Source organism: Elgaria multicarinata, chromosome 8 (genome assembly GCF_023053635.1).
Source record: "Elgaria multicarinata webbii isolate HBS135686 ecotype San Diego chromosome 8, rElgMul1.1.pri, whole genome shotgun sequence".
Classification (NCBI taxonomy): Eukaryota; Metazoa; Chordata; class Lepidosauria; order Squamata; family Anguidae; genus Elgaria; species Elgaria multicarinata.
Genome location: NC_086178.1, coordinates 21383529 through 21401782, shown reverse-complemented (window position 1 = coordinate 21401782; position 18254 = coordinate 21383529). Strand labels below are relative to the sequence as shown.

The 18254-nt window shown below is 43.6% G+C and overlaps 1 protein-coding gene across 4 annotated transcripts in view; it reads right to left on the bottom strand.

The window, feature by feature from the left end:
• Window positions 1-17810, bottom strand: part of TNIK (TRAF2 and NCK interacting kinase) — a 343273-nt gene extending 325463 nt beyond the window's left edge. For all 4 annotated transcript variants that reach the window (XM_063131980.1, XM_063131983.1, XM_063131982.1 and 1 more), the window contains exon 1: window positions 17686-17810. In XM_063131980.1, coding sequence (XP_062988050.1) covers window positions 17686-17742 — 57 coding nt within the window. In that variant the 5' untranslated portion in view covers window positions 17743-17810. The remainder of the gene's footprint in view (window positions 1-17685) is intronic.
• Window positions 17811-18254: the final 444 nt, after the last annotated feature.

The window sequence follows — 18254 nt, the reverse complement described above, 5'->3', positions numbered from 1 at the left end:
CCAGAGCTCTCTGGGCGGTTCACAAAAATTTAAAAAATTACATACGGATAAAGAGCCAATGTGGTGTAATGGCTGCCTTCAACTGGGAAGACCTGGGTTCAGATCCCCAATCAGCCATGATGGCCACTGGGTGGCTTTGGGCCAGTCATCCTATCAGGTTGAACTACCTCACGGGGTTGCTGAATGGATAGAATATTGGTGGTGGGAGACTGGGCTATATATGTGTCTGTGAGGTCCATAGGGTGGTGAATCCACTCCAGATTTCAGTCAGAACTCTAAAGGAGTTATCCAAGATCCTTACTGAAACCTAGAACAGATTCACTGAGCTCACAGCCACTAGCCTCCACTGCCTTGATCTCCATGGAAAAACAATACCATATCAGGAAATAAATCTGTTACTATTTAGGGTGGCAGGATGAGCCATTAGCCAGGGGCACAAAACTAGCACAGGGCCCATGGCTCTGACAGCGCTGCCACTCTGACCTTCCCGCAGAGTGTCCAAGACACTCATAGATAGCAATACAGAACTCTCAATTTGTATGCCCCACCTCCTACAAGTGGAGAGGGCCCACCAAAACAATCTTTTCCAGAAGTCCCCAGAAGCCAGCTTTGTAGTCATCACTCAAATTATCAAGGACAGCCCTCAGATAAAATTTACAGAAGGTTGTTGTTGTTTATTCGTTCAGTCGCTTCCGACTCTTCGTGACTTCATGGACCAGCCCATGCCAGAGCTTTCTGTCGGCTGTCACCACCCCTAGCTCCCCCAAGATCAAGTCTGTCACCTCCAGAATATCATCCATCCATCTTGCCCTTGGTCGGCCCCTCTTCCTTTTGCCTTCCACTTTCCCTAGCATCAGCCTCTTCTCCAGGGTATCCTGTCTTCTCATTATGTGACCAAAGTACTTCAGTTTTGCCTTTAATACCATTCCCTCAAGTGAGCAGTCTGGCTTGATTTCCTGGAGTATGGACTGGTTTGATCTTCTTGCAGTCCAAGGCACTCTCAGAATTTTCCTCCAACACCACAGTTCAAAAGCATCTATCTTCCTTCGCTCAGCTTTCCTTATCGTCCAGCTCTCGCAGCCATAGGTTACTACGGGGAATACCATTGCTTTAACTATGCGGACCTTTGTTGTCTTAACTATTTTATCGAGATTTGTCATTGCTCTCCTCCCAAGAAGTAAACGTCTTCTGATTTCCTGGCTGCAGTCAGCGTCTGCATAAGGTAAGGGGAGACTTGATAGAGGTGTACAGAATTATGCATGGTGTGGAGAATGTGGATAGGGAGACATCTTACTCCCTCTCCCATGGGGTCATGCCATGAAGCTTATTGGTGGGACTCAGGACGGATAAAAGGAAGTACTTCTTCACAAACTATGGAATTCACTACCAAAAGATATGGTGAAGGGCACCAATTGGAATGGCTTTTAAAGGATGTTGGATAAATTCCCGGAGGAGAAGGCTATCTATGGCTACTAGTCCAGATGGCTAAGTGCAACCTCCAGTATCAGAGGCAGTAAGTCTGTATACACCAGTTGCTGGGGAACATGGGTGAGAGGGTGCTGTTGCACCGTGTCCTGCTTGTCGGTCCCTGGTTGACCGATGGTTGGCCACTATGGGAACAGAGTGTTGGACTAGATGGACTCTCGGTCTGATCCAGCATGGCTCTTCTTATGTTCTTTAAGAATTATTTGCATTCTGGGTTATTGCAATGCTTCAATAACCTGAATGTTTGTTTACAACAGGGGTGCAAACCCTCAGGCCCAGGGACCAAATCCAGCCCTCTGCGAGCTTCAGTTCAGCACTCCAGGGTTCCCCAAAAGGTCACACTCCCTTCCCTTCACCCCACTATCCTTCCTCTAACCACCAATTGCTTGAGTGTTTCCCAGGTTTTAGCAGACCCCCCCCCCGTCCCCATTTTAAAAGGCTGAACTGACTCTCCTAAGGCTTAGTTACTGGCAGTAAGGTTAAAAAAAAGTTGGCCCCACCTCTTTTACATCTAGCCCTGCCCATCACAAGAATGCTGCCCCTGAGAGCTTCTCAGCAATGGAAATGGGCTGAAAGAGGTTCGCAACCCCTGGTTGACAACATCGACACAAACACCCACCCCACCCCCCAAAAGACAGCCCATTGCTGAAATTTGGTAACTAGATAAAATATGTATGATTAAAGAATAATACTACTGTGCTGAAAGAAAAAAAGCGGGGGGAGCCAACAAAAACAGAGCACAACCTGCTTGTGGGTTCCTGGTCAACAGCTGCTTGGCCATGGTGTGAACAGAGTGCTGGACTAGATGGGCCCTTGGTCTGATCCAGCAGGGCTCTTCTTATGTTCTAATCTGGTTTCTTGGGGTAGCAAGTTCCATAGCCTGTGTGCCACCACCAAAAAGGACCCATCCCGTATCCATACCAACTGCACTTCTGATGGAGGTGGGATGCAAAGCAAGGCCTCCGTCAACGACCTTGGTGAGCAGACAGGATCATTGGGGACGGGGGAGGCAGTCCTATAAATATTTAATCACCGTGTGCCAACTTCTGCAAATGTAGATGCTGTTAAAAATAACAGATAAACAAACTGACAATCCTACAAGGAACTTACAGCGATATCTCATCAAATTACAAAGTAAGGCTCTATAGGGAGAGGTGAAGAAAAGAAACCATAAAAGTTTTTTTTAATAGTTTGGGACCAGAGAACCAGTTTCCACCTTCATGGCTTCATTTTTTGTCCTTGCCAACTGTTCTTCCTTCACAGCACTACTGGCACCCATAAAAGCTCACAAAATATTAGTTCCGACTTTATGACTGTGAATTCTGACCATTATTACTAGAGAAAGGTGTGCTGGATTCAATGTACCCAGCATGGGAAATCTGCTTTTGTCCATTAATGGCTTGTCAGTGAGCAAAGCAAACTGTTCCATGCTGCATTTGGATTTATAAGCAGGTAAACTCCAAGAGAAAGGGTGTGGGGTGGCAATGAGTATCATGAAACATCACTCTAGAGGACTTGTTTGGTCCTGGAATCCCATCTTGCCATTACAGTCTGTCAACATACAAATGCAGAACCATGGGGAGTTCAGTTGGACAGGGCAACAGCAGCCTTGGGGACTATTTTTCAACTATTTACTGAAGCTAATTATTATTAATTAGCAACCGATTTACCTTTAAGAAGATGACAACATGATGGAGGGGCGGGAGAGAAAGATAGGTGAAGTAAGGATGGATTCTCAAGCAAGTTTGTATTTCATACATGCTACTTTCCAAAGTTGATAGCTTTAAAAAGAAAACACACACATAAATATATAGTGTGACCCTATAGAAAAGAGGACAGGGCTCCTGTATCTTGAACAGTTGTCTAGAAAAGGGAATTTCCGCAGGTGTCATTTGTATGCATGCAGCACCTGGCAAAATTCCCTCTTCATCACAACAGTTAAAACTGTAGGAGCCCTGCCCTCTGTTGTATCTGGTCTCTCTAGTATAGCTCCTGTAGCTTTGAATGCTGTGATGAAGAGGGAATTTCAGCAGGTGCTGCATGCATACAAATAACACCTGCTAAAATTCCCTTTTCTGTATAACTGTTAAAGATATGGGAACCTTGCCCTCCTTTTATTAATTTATTTATTAAATTTATATACCGCCCCATAGCCGAGGCTTTCATATGGTCACCCTAAATTTCATATATATGCCGCCTTTCTGCTCAAAAGCCCCCAAGAGGGGAAAAACCAACAAGTAACAATTATAATTCAGATAACAAAAACGGCAGAAAAAACAGTTAAAAAAATATGTCAAACCAGCTCAAAAGGTGATGAAGCAGTACAATCTTGACAGCTCAATCAAAGGCCTCCAGCGTGGGAGCTAAATGGACCTCCAGGGGGAAGGAATTCTATGGAAAAGATCCTATCCTATATCTCTACCAAACAAACCTCTGTTAAAAATGGGAAGAATTTTGCCCAATCCACATTTTCAAGCAAACTGAGACTTTCTAAACTAATATGCAATTTGAAATGTGGTTATCCTTTGGATTGTGCACTTCTATGTATTTTGCCATGCAGTTCTCAGCTCAGAAAAAACCATTTCAAAACGCATGCATTAGGGGGAAATAGCATACAAAAACAAATGAAATTTTTGGTGCTTTTTTAAAAAAACGACCTCTCACATGCGGAAACAAGATAGAAAGCACTTATGACTGAGAACATGCAAAACTGTCATGGGCCAGCAAACAGGCTGCTTTGTCCATGCCTACTTTGAAAGGTGGTGGGACATGAAGCAAGTCCTTAGATATCTCAACAGGCAGGCAGGTTCATGTAAGAGAAGATCATCCTTTGGGTGCTGTTGACCTAAACTGTATAGTGGCCTTGTTTTTCACTACAATTCCAAGCATTACTGACCACTGGCCATGCTATCTGGGGTTGATGGGTCTCTTCATTTTCAGCAATATGATTCAGCGCAGGATCAGGTAGAGAGACGTCGTGTTACTGTTAAAATTGGGAGTCAGATATGCTTGCTTATCCACTGTAGATCACACAGACCCGTAGATCCACATAGACCTGTCCACGCCTACATGAATGCACCACCATAATGGCTACATCAGGCAGTTTCTACATTGCTTCCGCAACAGCAAGGCCACAATCGGTCAAAAGGACCACTGTGTATCGCAATACCGGCGTGTAGCACGTGCAGTGAGATTGCAGGACAGCCTCTGGTCTGCAGCCCAAATACAGATGTTCTGCCACGTCAAACAAAAAATTCTAAAAATATTGGAGATTTGACTCATTTCTCCACCACTTCAGTTGTAGGCGGAAGAACAAACAGAATATTTGCTGAGCCGTTACTGAGTTGTCATTCTTCCAGCTTGTATAGCAATGGCCATCTCATGCAATTATTTTTTTAGTTACACAGCTCCCTACACATTGCTATTAATAACGCAGACCTAGGGGCTTGGCAAAACGAGTGTGTATGTATGTATGTATGTATGTGAGTAATGCAGGAAATTAACGATCCGATTTTGGATTGGAGAAAGGGAAATATCACAAAAAGGGAGTGTTTTTATTAGCAACTGGTTTTCAGAACATTTGTAATTAAATAGAGCCAAGACACAGAGGATTAAAAGAATTATGGTTTTGTTCTCGCTGTTAAGTGCCTTTTCCCCAAACCCAACAGCTTTCTTGTCCCTTTAAAGGAATTAATAATTAGGCCAATTATTCAAGTACAAAATAATGAGGAACCACTTCTATTAATTGCTGAGAACTTTGTGTCAAATTCCTGCTTGGTTTCTCCACTTCTACAAATGACCCTACATTTTGTAAACAGGAAAAAAAAAATCCCCAGGGGCACATTTTAGACCTGTAGATTTGGTCCCTGGTCCAGGAAATGTCAGAGGTTCCTCTGAAGTTCAAAGTGCCAAAGAGGCAATCCACTCTTCTGTATGAATGTCCATGTTTCAAGTGAAAAGCAGCTTGCCTCATCTGCATTATAAACTTGGAGAGCTGGGAAAAGGGCAGAAAAGGACAACTAAAACCATCAAGGGACTGGAGCCTTTTCCCTATGAGGGAAGATTACAACAGCTGGAATTGTTTAGCTTGGGGGAAAAGGAAGGTAAGGGGAGACATGGTAGAGGTGTACAAAACTATGCATGGTATAGAGAATGTGGATAGGGAGACATTTTTCTCCCTCTCCCATAATACTAGAACCTGGGGTCATACCATGAAACTAATTGGTGGGAGATTAGGGACAGATAAAAGGAAGTACTTCTTCACACAGCACATAGTTAAACTATGGAATTCACTACCACAAGATGTGGTGATGGCCACCCATTTGGATAGCTTTAAAGGGGCATTGGATAAATTCCTGGAGAAGGCTGTGAATGGCTTCTAGTCCAGATGGCTGAGTACAACCTCCAGTATCAGAGGCAGTAAGTCTATATATACCAATTGATGGGAAACATGGGTAGGAGGGTGTATTTGCACCGTGTCGTGCTTGCGGGTCCTTGGTCGATAGCTGGTTGGCCACCATGTGAACAGAGTGCTGGACCCATCCAGCATGGCTCTTATGTTCTTATAAACAGTTGCGGCAGAAACTTCAAAGAAACCCACAACTACGTACACATTTCTACTTATGAAGAGGGGGAACGATCTCAAAGCAAGTGAAAAGGTCATCAGTAACAAACACAGTGGCCCATTCAGAAGCTTTCCAAGCATCATCTAACTTGATGGCAGCAAGGTAATAAGACAGCCTTCCTCAACCTGGTGCCCTCCAGATGTTTTGGACTACATCTCCCAACATTCCCAATCATTGGCCATACTGGCAATAGCTGATGGGAGTTGAATTCCAAAATATCTGCAGGGCACTAGGCTGGGGAAGAGTGTAGTAAGTTGTGACAGCATACAAACCAAAATGGTAGCCCTCACTATTGCTAATCTTAACAATCACTACTAAAGAACACTCCACAAGCTAAACCTTGATATTGAAAAAAACATATGGCTGCTGCTGAAAATGGCAGCCATGTGTCTAATTCCTCTTCCCTTGTATGAAAGTATGAAGAAGCCTTATACTAAATCAGATTATTGGTTCATCTAACCCAGTATGGTCCAGTTTGCATGGCAGATCCTGGCATCTCCAGGAAGTTAAACAGGATTTTCTCCTAGACGTGATGCCTGAGATCATTTAACTCGAGATGACAGGGATCCTTCTCCATGCAAAGCATGTGCTCTACAACTTGATCACTGTTGTGACAACACGTTATGGGTGTTTCCCCTCCAGTAGGAGCCAACTGATGTGGAGAAGGGAACCAAAGCTATACTAGACATCATGGAAGAGGAAATGGAACTAGACACAATGCTGCCATTTTCAGCATAAGTCACTCAGGTATGATCTTAATATTTCATCTCAGCTTCAGAGATCCTCTACTCAGAACGTCAAGACATCTTTTGGACATTTTTTTTCATCTGCAATGAGATATTCCCTATACAGAAAACAGGAAAGGTTTTACAAATATCCACTAAGAAAGACACAGTCCACATCAGGCTACAGGATACCCACAGACAGAGGGAACACTAATATTCCTTGAAAACGGATGAATGAACTAATGTTCTGCCCAGTGTTCATTCAGAAGGTCCTTTCCGAGTAGTCTGCAAATGAACTCATAGCCACATTTGACTCCAAAACTATCCACACTTTTTGAAATATCCTAGAAGGGACAACAATTAAGCCACTGCTTGATTTTCCAAGAGTATTTTTAATAACAAAGTAGCACTGATCAAGAGCAAGTCCTACAATGGTATGGAAGCCTCCAACAGTTCAAGCCATTTTCAACTACCATAGCAAATCCATTGTTCCTCTCTGAAGTTTCTTTTCAAGAGAAATGTATCATCAAAGGAGTTACACCACCATTTCCAGCCACATATGGTGCAGGAAGACTGAAATATTTATTTATTTATTTATTTAGAATATTTATATACCGCTCCTCATTGAAAAAATTTCGGAGCGGTGTAATACATGTGTCCACTACTGCAAGGAACCAATGTACATTGAGCATCCCACAGTGCAAGCCTGTGGTTAGTGAGCTGTATCTGAAAGATGCACATTTATTCTCATTTCCCCCCTCAAAGCTTTAGAAACAGGTAGGTCTCCCAGGTGCTGAGAAACAGGGCTGCAGGCCATTCAGCAGTGGCTGCCTTGGGAGAGCCACGTGTGATTGGCAGAAGGAGATGACAGAGGATAAAGACACATGGCTACTGCAGGGTGCAGACGATGGAAGATATCACTTGAAGGGTGGAGAGTATGTACATCTAACAGGACCTAAGCAAGCCTGGTGCCATCCAGATGTGTGGGACTACAACTCCCAACACCCTCGGCCGACATGATAGTTGGGGATGTTGCAAATTGAAGTCCAACACATCTAGGTCAACCATCCTAGCCCTAAATCTACCATCACCCAGAAAAAGAGGGACAATTCCCATTAATCTTTAAGTCTAAAACCACCTGCTCTGGCACTGAGCTATAGAAAAAGAGGGTAGATCATCTTAAGTGGTCTGTGGATTTTGTGCTCACGTGACATTTATTCTTTGTTGCTATTTATATATCGTTTCTTCTTCAACAACAACAACAACATGTTCAAAGTAGCAGACACACAGTGAAAAGACACGGTTTTTAAAAGCTAAAGAAAAAGGTCTCTTTGAGAGCCAGTGTGGTGTAGTGGCTAGCTAGAGTGTTAAACTGGGAGTCAGGAGATCCAAGTTCTAGTCCCTACTTGGCCATGGAAACCCACTGGGTGACTTTGGGCCAGTCACAGACTCTCAGCCCAACACACATCACAGGCTTGTTGTGGTGAGGATAAAGTGGAGAGGAGGAGGAAGAGGATTATGTACGCCGCCTTGCAGGAAAAAAAGGCAGGATATAAATGCAATAATAAAATAAATAAAAAAGCCAGCAACCAATTCAATGTTCTTCAAAATGCTTTCAAACCAATACAACAGAACATCAGCATAAAACAGAATATGCTACTACACTGCAGCCAGCAACATGATTATGGCCAAGGCCTAGCTGGGCGCATACACACACATCCCACAAGGCCTTGATTGCACTTTCGAGATGTAATGGCCACATTTTCCTCTAAATTAGCACCTCTAAACACGGCCTGAAGGCAGCTGATCTGAAAAGCCAGTCAAGGGCTCCGCTTAAGAGTGCCTATACCACTGGCTTCTCTTTAGCATAATGTGAAAAGAGAACGCATCTATCCCATGGTAAATGCAGCAGGAACATAATGTGCACAGGTCTCTTTGTGTATCCTACATCTTTTCTATCTTTTCTATCTTAAACGTGTTTGCCATTCGAATGGAACTGATGGAGTACTGGCAACAGCGCAAAAGCTGCATTCTGTTTAGCATACAAGCGTCTTATCTTAATTGAAAAGGATTAACTATAATATAAACAAATGGCTTTTGAAAAATTTACTGTTTTTATAGACACAGGGCTATGGGAATACATAGTTACACTCTTGGATGCCGTCCAGTTCCACTCTATGACAAACCCATAGCAACACGCGGCTCTGCAGAAGGGGCCTGGAACCAATGCAATGCAATGCAAAAAAAAAACAAAAACCAAATCACAAGGTGCTGAAGATTATGGGTAGATTGTGCCCAGTTTCTGAAGGGCCCATCCTACACCCAAGACAAACTTGAAGCATACTTCTGAATCCCAAACTTGAAGCATATGCCGTCGCTTTCATCATCATATCAGCAAGCTCACACTAATGTAACCAAAATGGCACCATCCATGCAAAAAAGAAGAGATAGCAGCAATCTTTAGAGAACCCCAAGTTTGCATAAGTGCCCCCCCAAAAAAACAACTAAGGTAGGAGAAGCCCAAAAATTCCTTTGGGGGAGAATGAAAATTATAAAACCAGAGGGAGAGGCAATGGAATGGAGTATGCAGGAGAAGGGGGCAGCTGGCTGGCATCCTCAACAGAAGCACAGTGCAATTTTTCATTTGTGGCCTCTTCAGTGCACAATGGAAGTAGCATGAGCAGCTTTCTTGGGCAGCAGTAAACAGTGCAGGATGGTGACAGTGGGGCAGTGAATCCACTTCAGGTTTCACTCAGAACCAGTCATAGGAACGATTCCAGGACAATCCCCGGGATATCGCCCTGTCTAAACATGTCCCTAGTTAACCCAAGCGGAGTGAACAGGCTTTCTTCAGCTTTTACATGGGAGCAGAAAGCCAGTCAGCTACACTCTCCACTGGCGAACCAATCTCTCTGCTTTGCCTTCCCTCCCTCAGTGACTTTCTCAGTAAAGGATAATCCAGACAGTCAGAATAGTGTGCAGAGAACCAAACAGCCCTTGAAGCTGTAATCAGGAACCATAGCCCAATGAAATTCAGTTTATTAAAGATAAAAACAATATAGTAAAGGAAAGCTCCAAGTCTGCACAATAAAATAAGAAAAGCAAATCCTAGATGAGAATGCTGGCCTTCCTACATTGCTGTAGCAAATAATCTATCAGAGCAAATAGACATACACCAGGGAGTGCCTCATGTTGGTCAAGATGGATGATGAGGGAGACAACTCAAAATGGACGTTATGCCAAATTTTATGCTGCTTGATCTTGACTAACTGCAGCAACCCCTCCAACCAACCGGCACAGGTTCCCCTATATGGGATGGGCCCAAGGAAAGTGGAATCCACATTGGAGTTTACCTCAGGGAAGTGAGAATTGGCGAGGAATGGGCTAATCCCTTCCTGCCAGACTGCTCTGTGTATCTGAGGAAAATGTAGGATGGGATGTGGAAGAACGGTCGCAAAACAGAAGCTTCTATTTCAGCTCTTATGTAAAAAGCAAAAATGTTAACCTGACTTCAGGCTTCTTGACACCCAGCACTGGTGATCTGCAAAAACTTAAACAATTAGGAAATGCCAGAATAAAACAAGGTGTATAGCAAAACTGCCTAAGCTCACTAGGCCCAAAAAACCAAGAGATTTTTGAGAAATATTGGCAACCATTTAATGAATTTAAATATAAACATGGTCTTGAATATGTATGTCAGGTTTCTCAAGCTTTCTAGGTTAACGTCTGTAAAATTACACTGTTTTGTTATTTTCTGGTTTTATATATGAATGAGAAGAACTCTGGGGAGAGAGAAGCCAGAGTTCCTGGTTCACATGTCACAAACAAACAAACCATGGGCAGAAGGTCCATGTTTTGCTCAGCCGCTACCTCTTGCAATAGGAGTGATCGGGCAGTGAGTACCAGCATGCTGCCTCATTCACAAGAAGCCAGAATTCTTTAGGCTTGCACCTTTAGCAATTAAGAGGTCTATCCCAGCCTCAAGAACCTTTTGAGAGCAGATACTAAGGACCAACCTGGGATCTTAACAGTGCTATCACAGTGGTAGAGCACATGCTTCATATGCAAAAGGAGATACTATGCTAGGAACTAAACCCAGGGCAAAGTAGGGCTGTCTGAAAACTTAAGAGAACCACTGCCAGCCAGTGTAGGCAAAACTCTGCTAGATGATCTGACTCATAACAGGGCATCTTCCTAGGATCGGCTGCATGCAAAATATATACACCAATACCTTATAACCTCACCTGAGGCACAGTGAGGCTGGTAGCTCCTATATCTGTGGGGTGGTAAATCCACTCTGGGTTTCAGTCAGAACTCTAAAGGAGCTTTCCAAGGTGTGAAGTACCTCTGACTGGTTCTGACTGAAACACAGAGGGGATTCGCAGCCCCACTGACATCGGAGCCACCAGCCTCCACCGCCGAGGCATATATAATAAAAGCGAAACTTTTTATTTTATTTTTATGCAGCAACTTCTCTATCTTAATCATCTAGACTTGCTTCCAAGTCATTTCAAGGCTGCTGTCCTACCAACATTTACTTAGAAACTGGATCCGTTGAACTCAGCAGGACTTACTTCCAAGTAAACAGACACAGAACAAGCAGCACATTTCTCTCGTATGACTATTTGACTGTTTAAGCAAGTTTTAAGATCTCAAACCTGGTGGAAACATCTCGCCCTCAAATTCCTTTCAATGTTTTCTGTCCGGGTTTTAGACAAGAACCATTTTTTATTTTGTTTTTGCAGGGCTTGGATCAGGTTTGCATTTTCCTTCAAAATATGTTTGAAGCCATACTTTGCTTCTCTGTTTCTCACACCTGATGTGAAGCCATATGGACCTGCTCTGATTTCCTAATAACCCAAACCCAGTGTGACTTATGTAATTCCTCCTGGCTGTATACTTTTGTGCTCAGGCAGCAAATTCACTATTGATTTCTGATTGCTAGTCTCTGCAAAATGATTGGATTGCCTCATCATACACATACAGCACCTTCAACAATTATTGTAAGTGCTAAGTGAGTTTAGTCGAGCCAATCCATACACTTTTAACAGATTAGAAACCTATTCTTCCCGTATGTAAATAATATTATTATTTTTCCAAAAAAAATAAGGTTTTACAGCATATGAATACAGTACCATAAAGTGGAACCTGTAGCATCCTCCAAGGAAAGTGTGACTATGTGGGTTCAGTATGGTGCTTTCACTTAGAATGGGTTACTGGGTTTGCAGATTCAAGCCCTGTGATGTGTCATGCTCTGGAGGAACATGTTCAATGATGGAGCAAATGCTTAACAAAGGCCTGTTTCTGAAGGCCTCTGCCCAATTCATGAGCGAGTATGGTATCTTGTTTCTGTTTTGTTATACGGATTCCAGCTTGCTTTGGTCTGAACTTGTATTTTCATGAAGTTATTTAAGTAACTGGGGGTTTTTTAACTTATGTTGGACATCACCATGAGCATTGGAAGAGGATGATGAGAAATGTTTCAAATAAAGGGCCAGGTTCAATCCCTGGCATTTCCAATTAAAATCACTGTACCTGGAAATGCCAGGTAAAGCATTTCCCTGGCATTTCCAAGAAAAATGACTGGGAAAGATGTAGACACACACTACCAGCCAGAGTAGTTAAGAACCGTCTTATACCAGGCTCTTTGTCCACTGTAGTACAATACTGTCTATTCTGTCTGTTTCAAGTAAGGGGGGCTTTGCCATGACCTGCAACCGGACTCTTGATGGGATTGAACTTGGGTTAAGAACATAAGCGCCCTGCTGGATCAGACCAAGGGTCCATCTAGTCCAGCACTCTGTTCACTCAGTGGCCAATCAGCTGTCGACCAGGGACCCACAAGCAGAACATGGTGCAATAGCATCCTCCCACCCATGTTCCCCAGTAACTGGTGTATACAGGCTTACTGCCTCTGATACTGGAGGTTGCACTTAGCCATCTGGACTAGAAGCCATTGATAGCCTTCTCCTCCAGGAATTTATCCAACGCCCTTTTAAAGCCATACAAATTCATGGCCATCACCCCATTTTGTAGTAGTGAATTCCATAGTTTAACTATACGCTGCCCTTTTATCTTTCCTGAATCTCCCACAGATCAGCTTCATGGGATGACCCCAGGTTCTAGTATTATGGGAGAGGGAGAAAAATGTCTCCCTATCCACATTCTCCACAACATGCATAATTTTATAGACCTCTATCAGGTCTCCTCTTTGCCTCTTTTCCCCCCAAGCTAAGCATAAGCATGTGCTGTACCTCTAAAGCTATGTTCCCTCCCAATTCGTTCAGATCAGTGAGTTTTGCCAGTGATTTTCCTGCTTACACCCTAAGATTGTTAGACCAAATGCCTTTATCTCTATATCTGAATTGCAGCCCAGCCATCATTCAGCGAAGCAAGGCATTTATTCCTATAAATAATGTCCACCAGCTTCCTACCCTCATCCCCCAAAGACAATAGGTTTCTTTTTAACAAGCGAACTTCTGTCTCCATGGGGCACCTTGTATCATCCTGCCAAGTAGCAAGAACACTAACATATACCATAAAAGCACCTGTAACGAGAAGAAAGTGCGTAGCTAAGGGTTGGTCTGTATCCACCCATGATTTGCTATTTGGGATTCCTTTTTCCTAAAAGCAATTTTCTTTACTGTACCATGCCAGTATATTCAAGCCAGAATGGTTCAAATTTAAATTCTAGCTTTATGTGCACCCTGATGGTTGGCTTTAAGAAAGCATCTCTCATCCTCAAACCTTCATCTCTGGCAGGCTCAATAACTCAACACTAGTGTACATGAATTGCATGCAGAAAACCCCAGGTTCAATCCTCATTTCTCCATTTAAAAAGGGTCAAGTACCAGGTGATGGGAAATTCCTCTTCCTGAGACCCTTTAGAGATGCTGCTAGTCAGAGGAGACACTACTGGGTTAGATGGACAAAAAGTCCAACTTGGAGTAAGGCAGCTTCATGCATTCCTATCTGTTAAATGGGTCTAAGCAATGAATTTACTCCCATGGGATGCTGTGAATATCACCAAGATAAGGGAACGTTTGAGTCGTAAGATACAAAGGTTATAAATAAAAATGTCTTTGGTGGTAACAGAATACAGAGATAGATTCTGTTGCTTAACATACATTTTTGTTTTAAATCTGAAAAAGACAGGACTGTGGGGGGGGTTTAAGTAGAAGAAAATTAAAACAGGTGTCAAGCAGATCATTCTCTGCGGCCTTCAAAAATGCAAGGCCACAAAAAACCTTTCTCATTTATTCCATTTTGGCATATTGAAATGAATGGAAGTACGAAGGGATGCCTGGGTAAATAGAGAAGAGAATCCCGACCTCTGTTGCGGTTTGGTTTTCCTATCTCGGTATCAAGCATTCCAGCGTGCTCCTCTGTCATAGAGCCAGAAGCATAAGGAGAGTAAATAAAACAAATTGGGTTTTTCCTGCCCTTCTTTCTCTCTCCGCAACAAATCATACTCTCAAATCAAGCTGATAAAAGAATAAGCACACATGGTACAATAAAACAGGCACCAACTCATAAGAAACAACCCCACTTGCACTTTCTATTATAAATTCCACTAGGGAAAATTGGAGCTCTCCAGGTGCTGTTGGATTCCAACTCCTATCAGCCCCCGCCAGCTTGGCTAATGCTCAGGGATGATGGGATCATCAAGGGGGGCACAAGTTCCCCACTTCTGCACTAGGCCAAGGACCAATTCCACACACAACCAGAACAAAGACAGACATGCTAATGACACAGTGATTTAAAACTTGGCCCATTTAACTTAATTAATTTAAAGAGAGAGAGAGAGAAATTTGCAAGAGCTCAAGCCTTCCTGGGAAAAGCAGACTGGGTTCACACAGCACGATAACCCACCATCAGTAGTTGATTGTGGTTTGTCATTGAACTGTGAATTGTTGTTGAGTTGTGGGTTATTGTGTTGTCTGAGCCCAGTGCATTTTCCACAGGGTGACTTTCTAACCACAAAGGTGGCTTATTTTTCTCAAATAAACCACCTTCAGAACCTATGTTTTGTAGTTGGGTTGCTCAGGGTGGTTAACAAGCCACCCTGCAGAAAATGCAATAGTTTCAGACAACACGATAACCCACGGTTCAATGACAAACCACACTCAACCACTGAGTGTGGGTTATCATGTGTGCACCAGCCACACACTTGACCAATAAACCCTGCCTCTAATCTGAGATGGGGAGAGAATGCAGAAAAGGGGCCGTTCACACAAGCAAAGAGGCAGACTTCCTTATTTACTGTTCCACCTATTTCCAAGGCTGAAAAAGGTCCAGGTACTCCAACTGCAACAGGACCTCACCAATGAAAGCAAACACTGAAAGTCTTAATGAAAGAATACATCATAAAAAGGTCAACAATTCAGAGTGCAGAAATCCTTCTCTTCTCCCCCATGACATACACACAATTTTGTAAACTAAGAATTCAGCTAACATTTGTATTTTTTTAAAGGAGATAAGTATGATCAGCACATCTACTCAAAGGGAGCACATGTTTTACATGGAAAAGGTCTGAGGTTCAACCCCTGCCATCTCCTAGCAGAGTTGGGAAATACTTCTGTTTGAGCCACCGCCAATCAATGTTGACCTGGTGCATGCAAATGGTAGATCTGGATCTACTGGTAGAAATTTGGGTGATCCGCAATCGATTGGCAAGGATTTTTGACTCCTTTAAACAGGAACAACCAAATGAACACACACACACCCGGCCCCAATTCTAAATAATACAACTGAAATAAAGCTCAGGATAATCAGGAATGGATTTTTGTGTGGAAATGTATTGTGTATTCAAATTCAGTTTTGGGCTCAGGATTCTTTACTTCTAACTATATGCATTTGCACCAGGCTCCAATTGATAGTGGTGTAGTGAAACCAGCGCTCACAGGGAAGAAGCACCAGCACTTTTTTATTAGCAGGGATACTGATGTCATTTGCCATCCCCTCAGAATTCCCTGTGCCTTGTGAGTTCAACTGCAATTCACACTGTAGCTGGTGAATGAATGAAATTCCCCAGCAACAATTTATTATTCTTTGTTGGAACATGAAGTATTTTGGGGGTGGCTTGAACCTGAATGAGCAATTAAGATCCAGCAGCTTTACTAGAGTAGCTTCATCTGTTGCTAGCAGATAAAAACTCCTAGGACTGGTTTACTGATTTGGATCAACACAACTGCCTGCGATTTTGGACTCTCCTTGGATCATGGCTGTGAAGACTATCATGATGACAGTCCTGTTGAGGAACCTTGCAATTTTTGTAAGTAAACAAATTAGATCCCACAATCCTGAAGTCTAACCACCACTTGTCCACACAAGATTGGGCTATACAGATCAATGGTCTAACTTGGGCCACAGCTAGACCTAAGGTTTCTCCTGGGATCATCCAGGGTTTGCCCCTGCCTAAGCACTGGATCCCCTGTGTGTCACCTAGATGAACAGGTCTGACCCCTGGACGATCCAGGGATAAACCTTAGGTCTAGCTATGGCCTTGATATAAGGTAACTGTGTCTGTATGAGTGCGTGTGTGACGAGGGGAGCGGAATAAATGCTGCAAGATGAGATCTAGCATAAGCGTGACAATAGGGGACAACACACTTATGGCCCCATTCCATTTATAGGTGGAGCCAAGAAGCCATCCATTCCTTCCAATAAGTGAACGCTTCTGCACATGTGTAAATATTAGAGAGAGATGCTAAGAATCTATGCAAACCAAAGTCTCTCAGTCAAAGCATTTATTAAATCAATTCTCCCTGCCTCAGAATGTAATACATATAGTAAGTCATGTGGCTAGGAGGTGCACCCTCTACCCTCAAGAGAGTTGGAAGGGATCATTAAAAGGTTCATGTGATTCGTTTCATTCCGCCAAAATGGACACTTATAACAGCCTTTAACATCCACACTAGAAGAGCAACCGCTGCTGCCAAACCTTTTTTGCAACGGAGTGTGTAACTACTACTGCATGCACACCGATCCAGTTATGCGTGGGGACTGAGAAATGTCCCCATTGCATTTGTTAACAGCCTCGTGAAAATTCACACATTTTCCACCCCATAATTGTTTTTTTTTTCTTCTAGAAAGGGGGGGGGGCTTGTTTCTTTTGTTGTAAAGAACCAAGCTTAGGACATAAAGGTCAGGAAAGTGAAGTGTGAAACCAGCCAAAGGTGATAGGAAGAAAGCATCTCAACAGAGTATTTTACAACAGCCCAATATCTTAATAATAATAATAATAATAATAATAATAATAATAGGGCCCTGGAAACATTCACATGCATTCCTACCCACATATAGTAGTGCCACTGAAGATTCTAAAGCGGAAAGAGGGGAAGGAAAGAAACACTTGATATGCGTGTGTGAAATTAACAGCCTTCCACATTTGCAAAAGGTGACATTCTCCAAACACCTTGCATTTCAATCAGCCTTCCATATTAGACACACATTGCCCTGCAGTCGATCGAGGGAGGAAAAGCACCATTAAAACAGATAACAAGAGGCTATCTGGAGACAGATGCTTCTCCCCAGCTATGCTCGGTTCCTCCGTCTTTTTGCCCTCCCCTCTAATTTTTATTCTCAAGGAGCACCGATGCTTCCTACACGACCCCCATCTTCACTGAGTAGAGGTACAGCAACATCCGTACGTGTTCCGGAAGGGAGTAAATAACCCTATTTATTGCGATCGTTCGCAGATTGCTGCTGCTATTATCAGCTATTTTACCAAGTTAGCTGATGCTCGTCAGATAAAAGGAAGGGAAGGGGCGAATGAAAAGGGGACACATCACGCTGACCGGGTGGGGATATTTTTATTTTCTCTCTCCCACGATTTCCCCTCTCCTTACCCTCAAGGCTGATAGATCGATCTCGTCCAGGCTCCGAGCCGGAGAATCACTCGCCATGTTTATCGGGACTTCTCAGGCGATGGAAATGGACCGAGGACAAGACCAGGCTGCTGCTGCTGCTGCCTCCGTCGCCGCTACACAACCGTGCGAAGCAGTCCGTCTTTCGCTTGGAGCGGAAAAGAAGGGAAAGAGAGTGTCTCCTCCACCTTCCCTCTATTTCACTCCTCTCTTCATGCGCTGGTGCCAATGGAGAGAAACACACACACACCCTCCTCCTCACGCTCCCCACCAACAGGGCACCAGGGAAGGGGGAAAGAGAAGGGACGAGATCTCAATCTAGAAATCACCCAGGAGAGGTGGAGGAGGAAACGCCAGCCCAACGCGCGGGGTCGCTTTGCGCGCACACGAAGCCCAGATCCTCCCGGGCTTGCAGCCGCAGCAGTCCTGGGAAGGTGTCAGAAGGAGGCAGCAGCGGAAGGGCTAAAAGGGACGATCCTGCCGGCGACTGGGCGCACTGAAACAGCGCATGGTGGCGGCTTCTCTTTCTCCTCCCCCTCCCTCCACCCCGG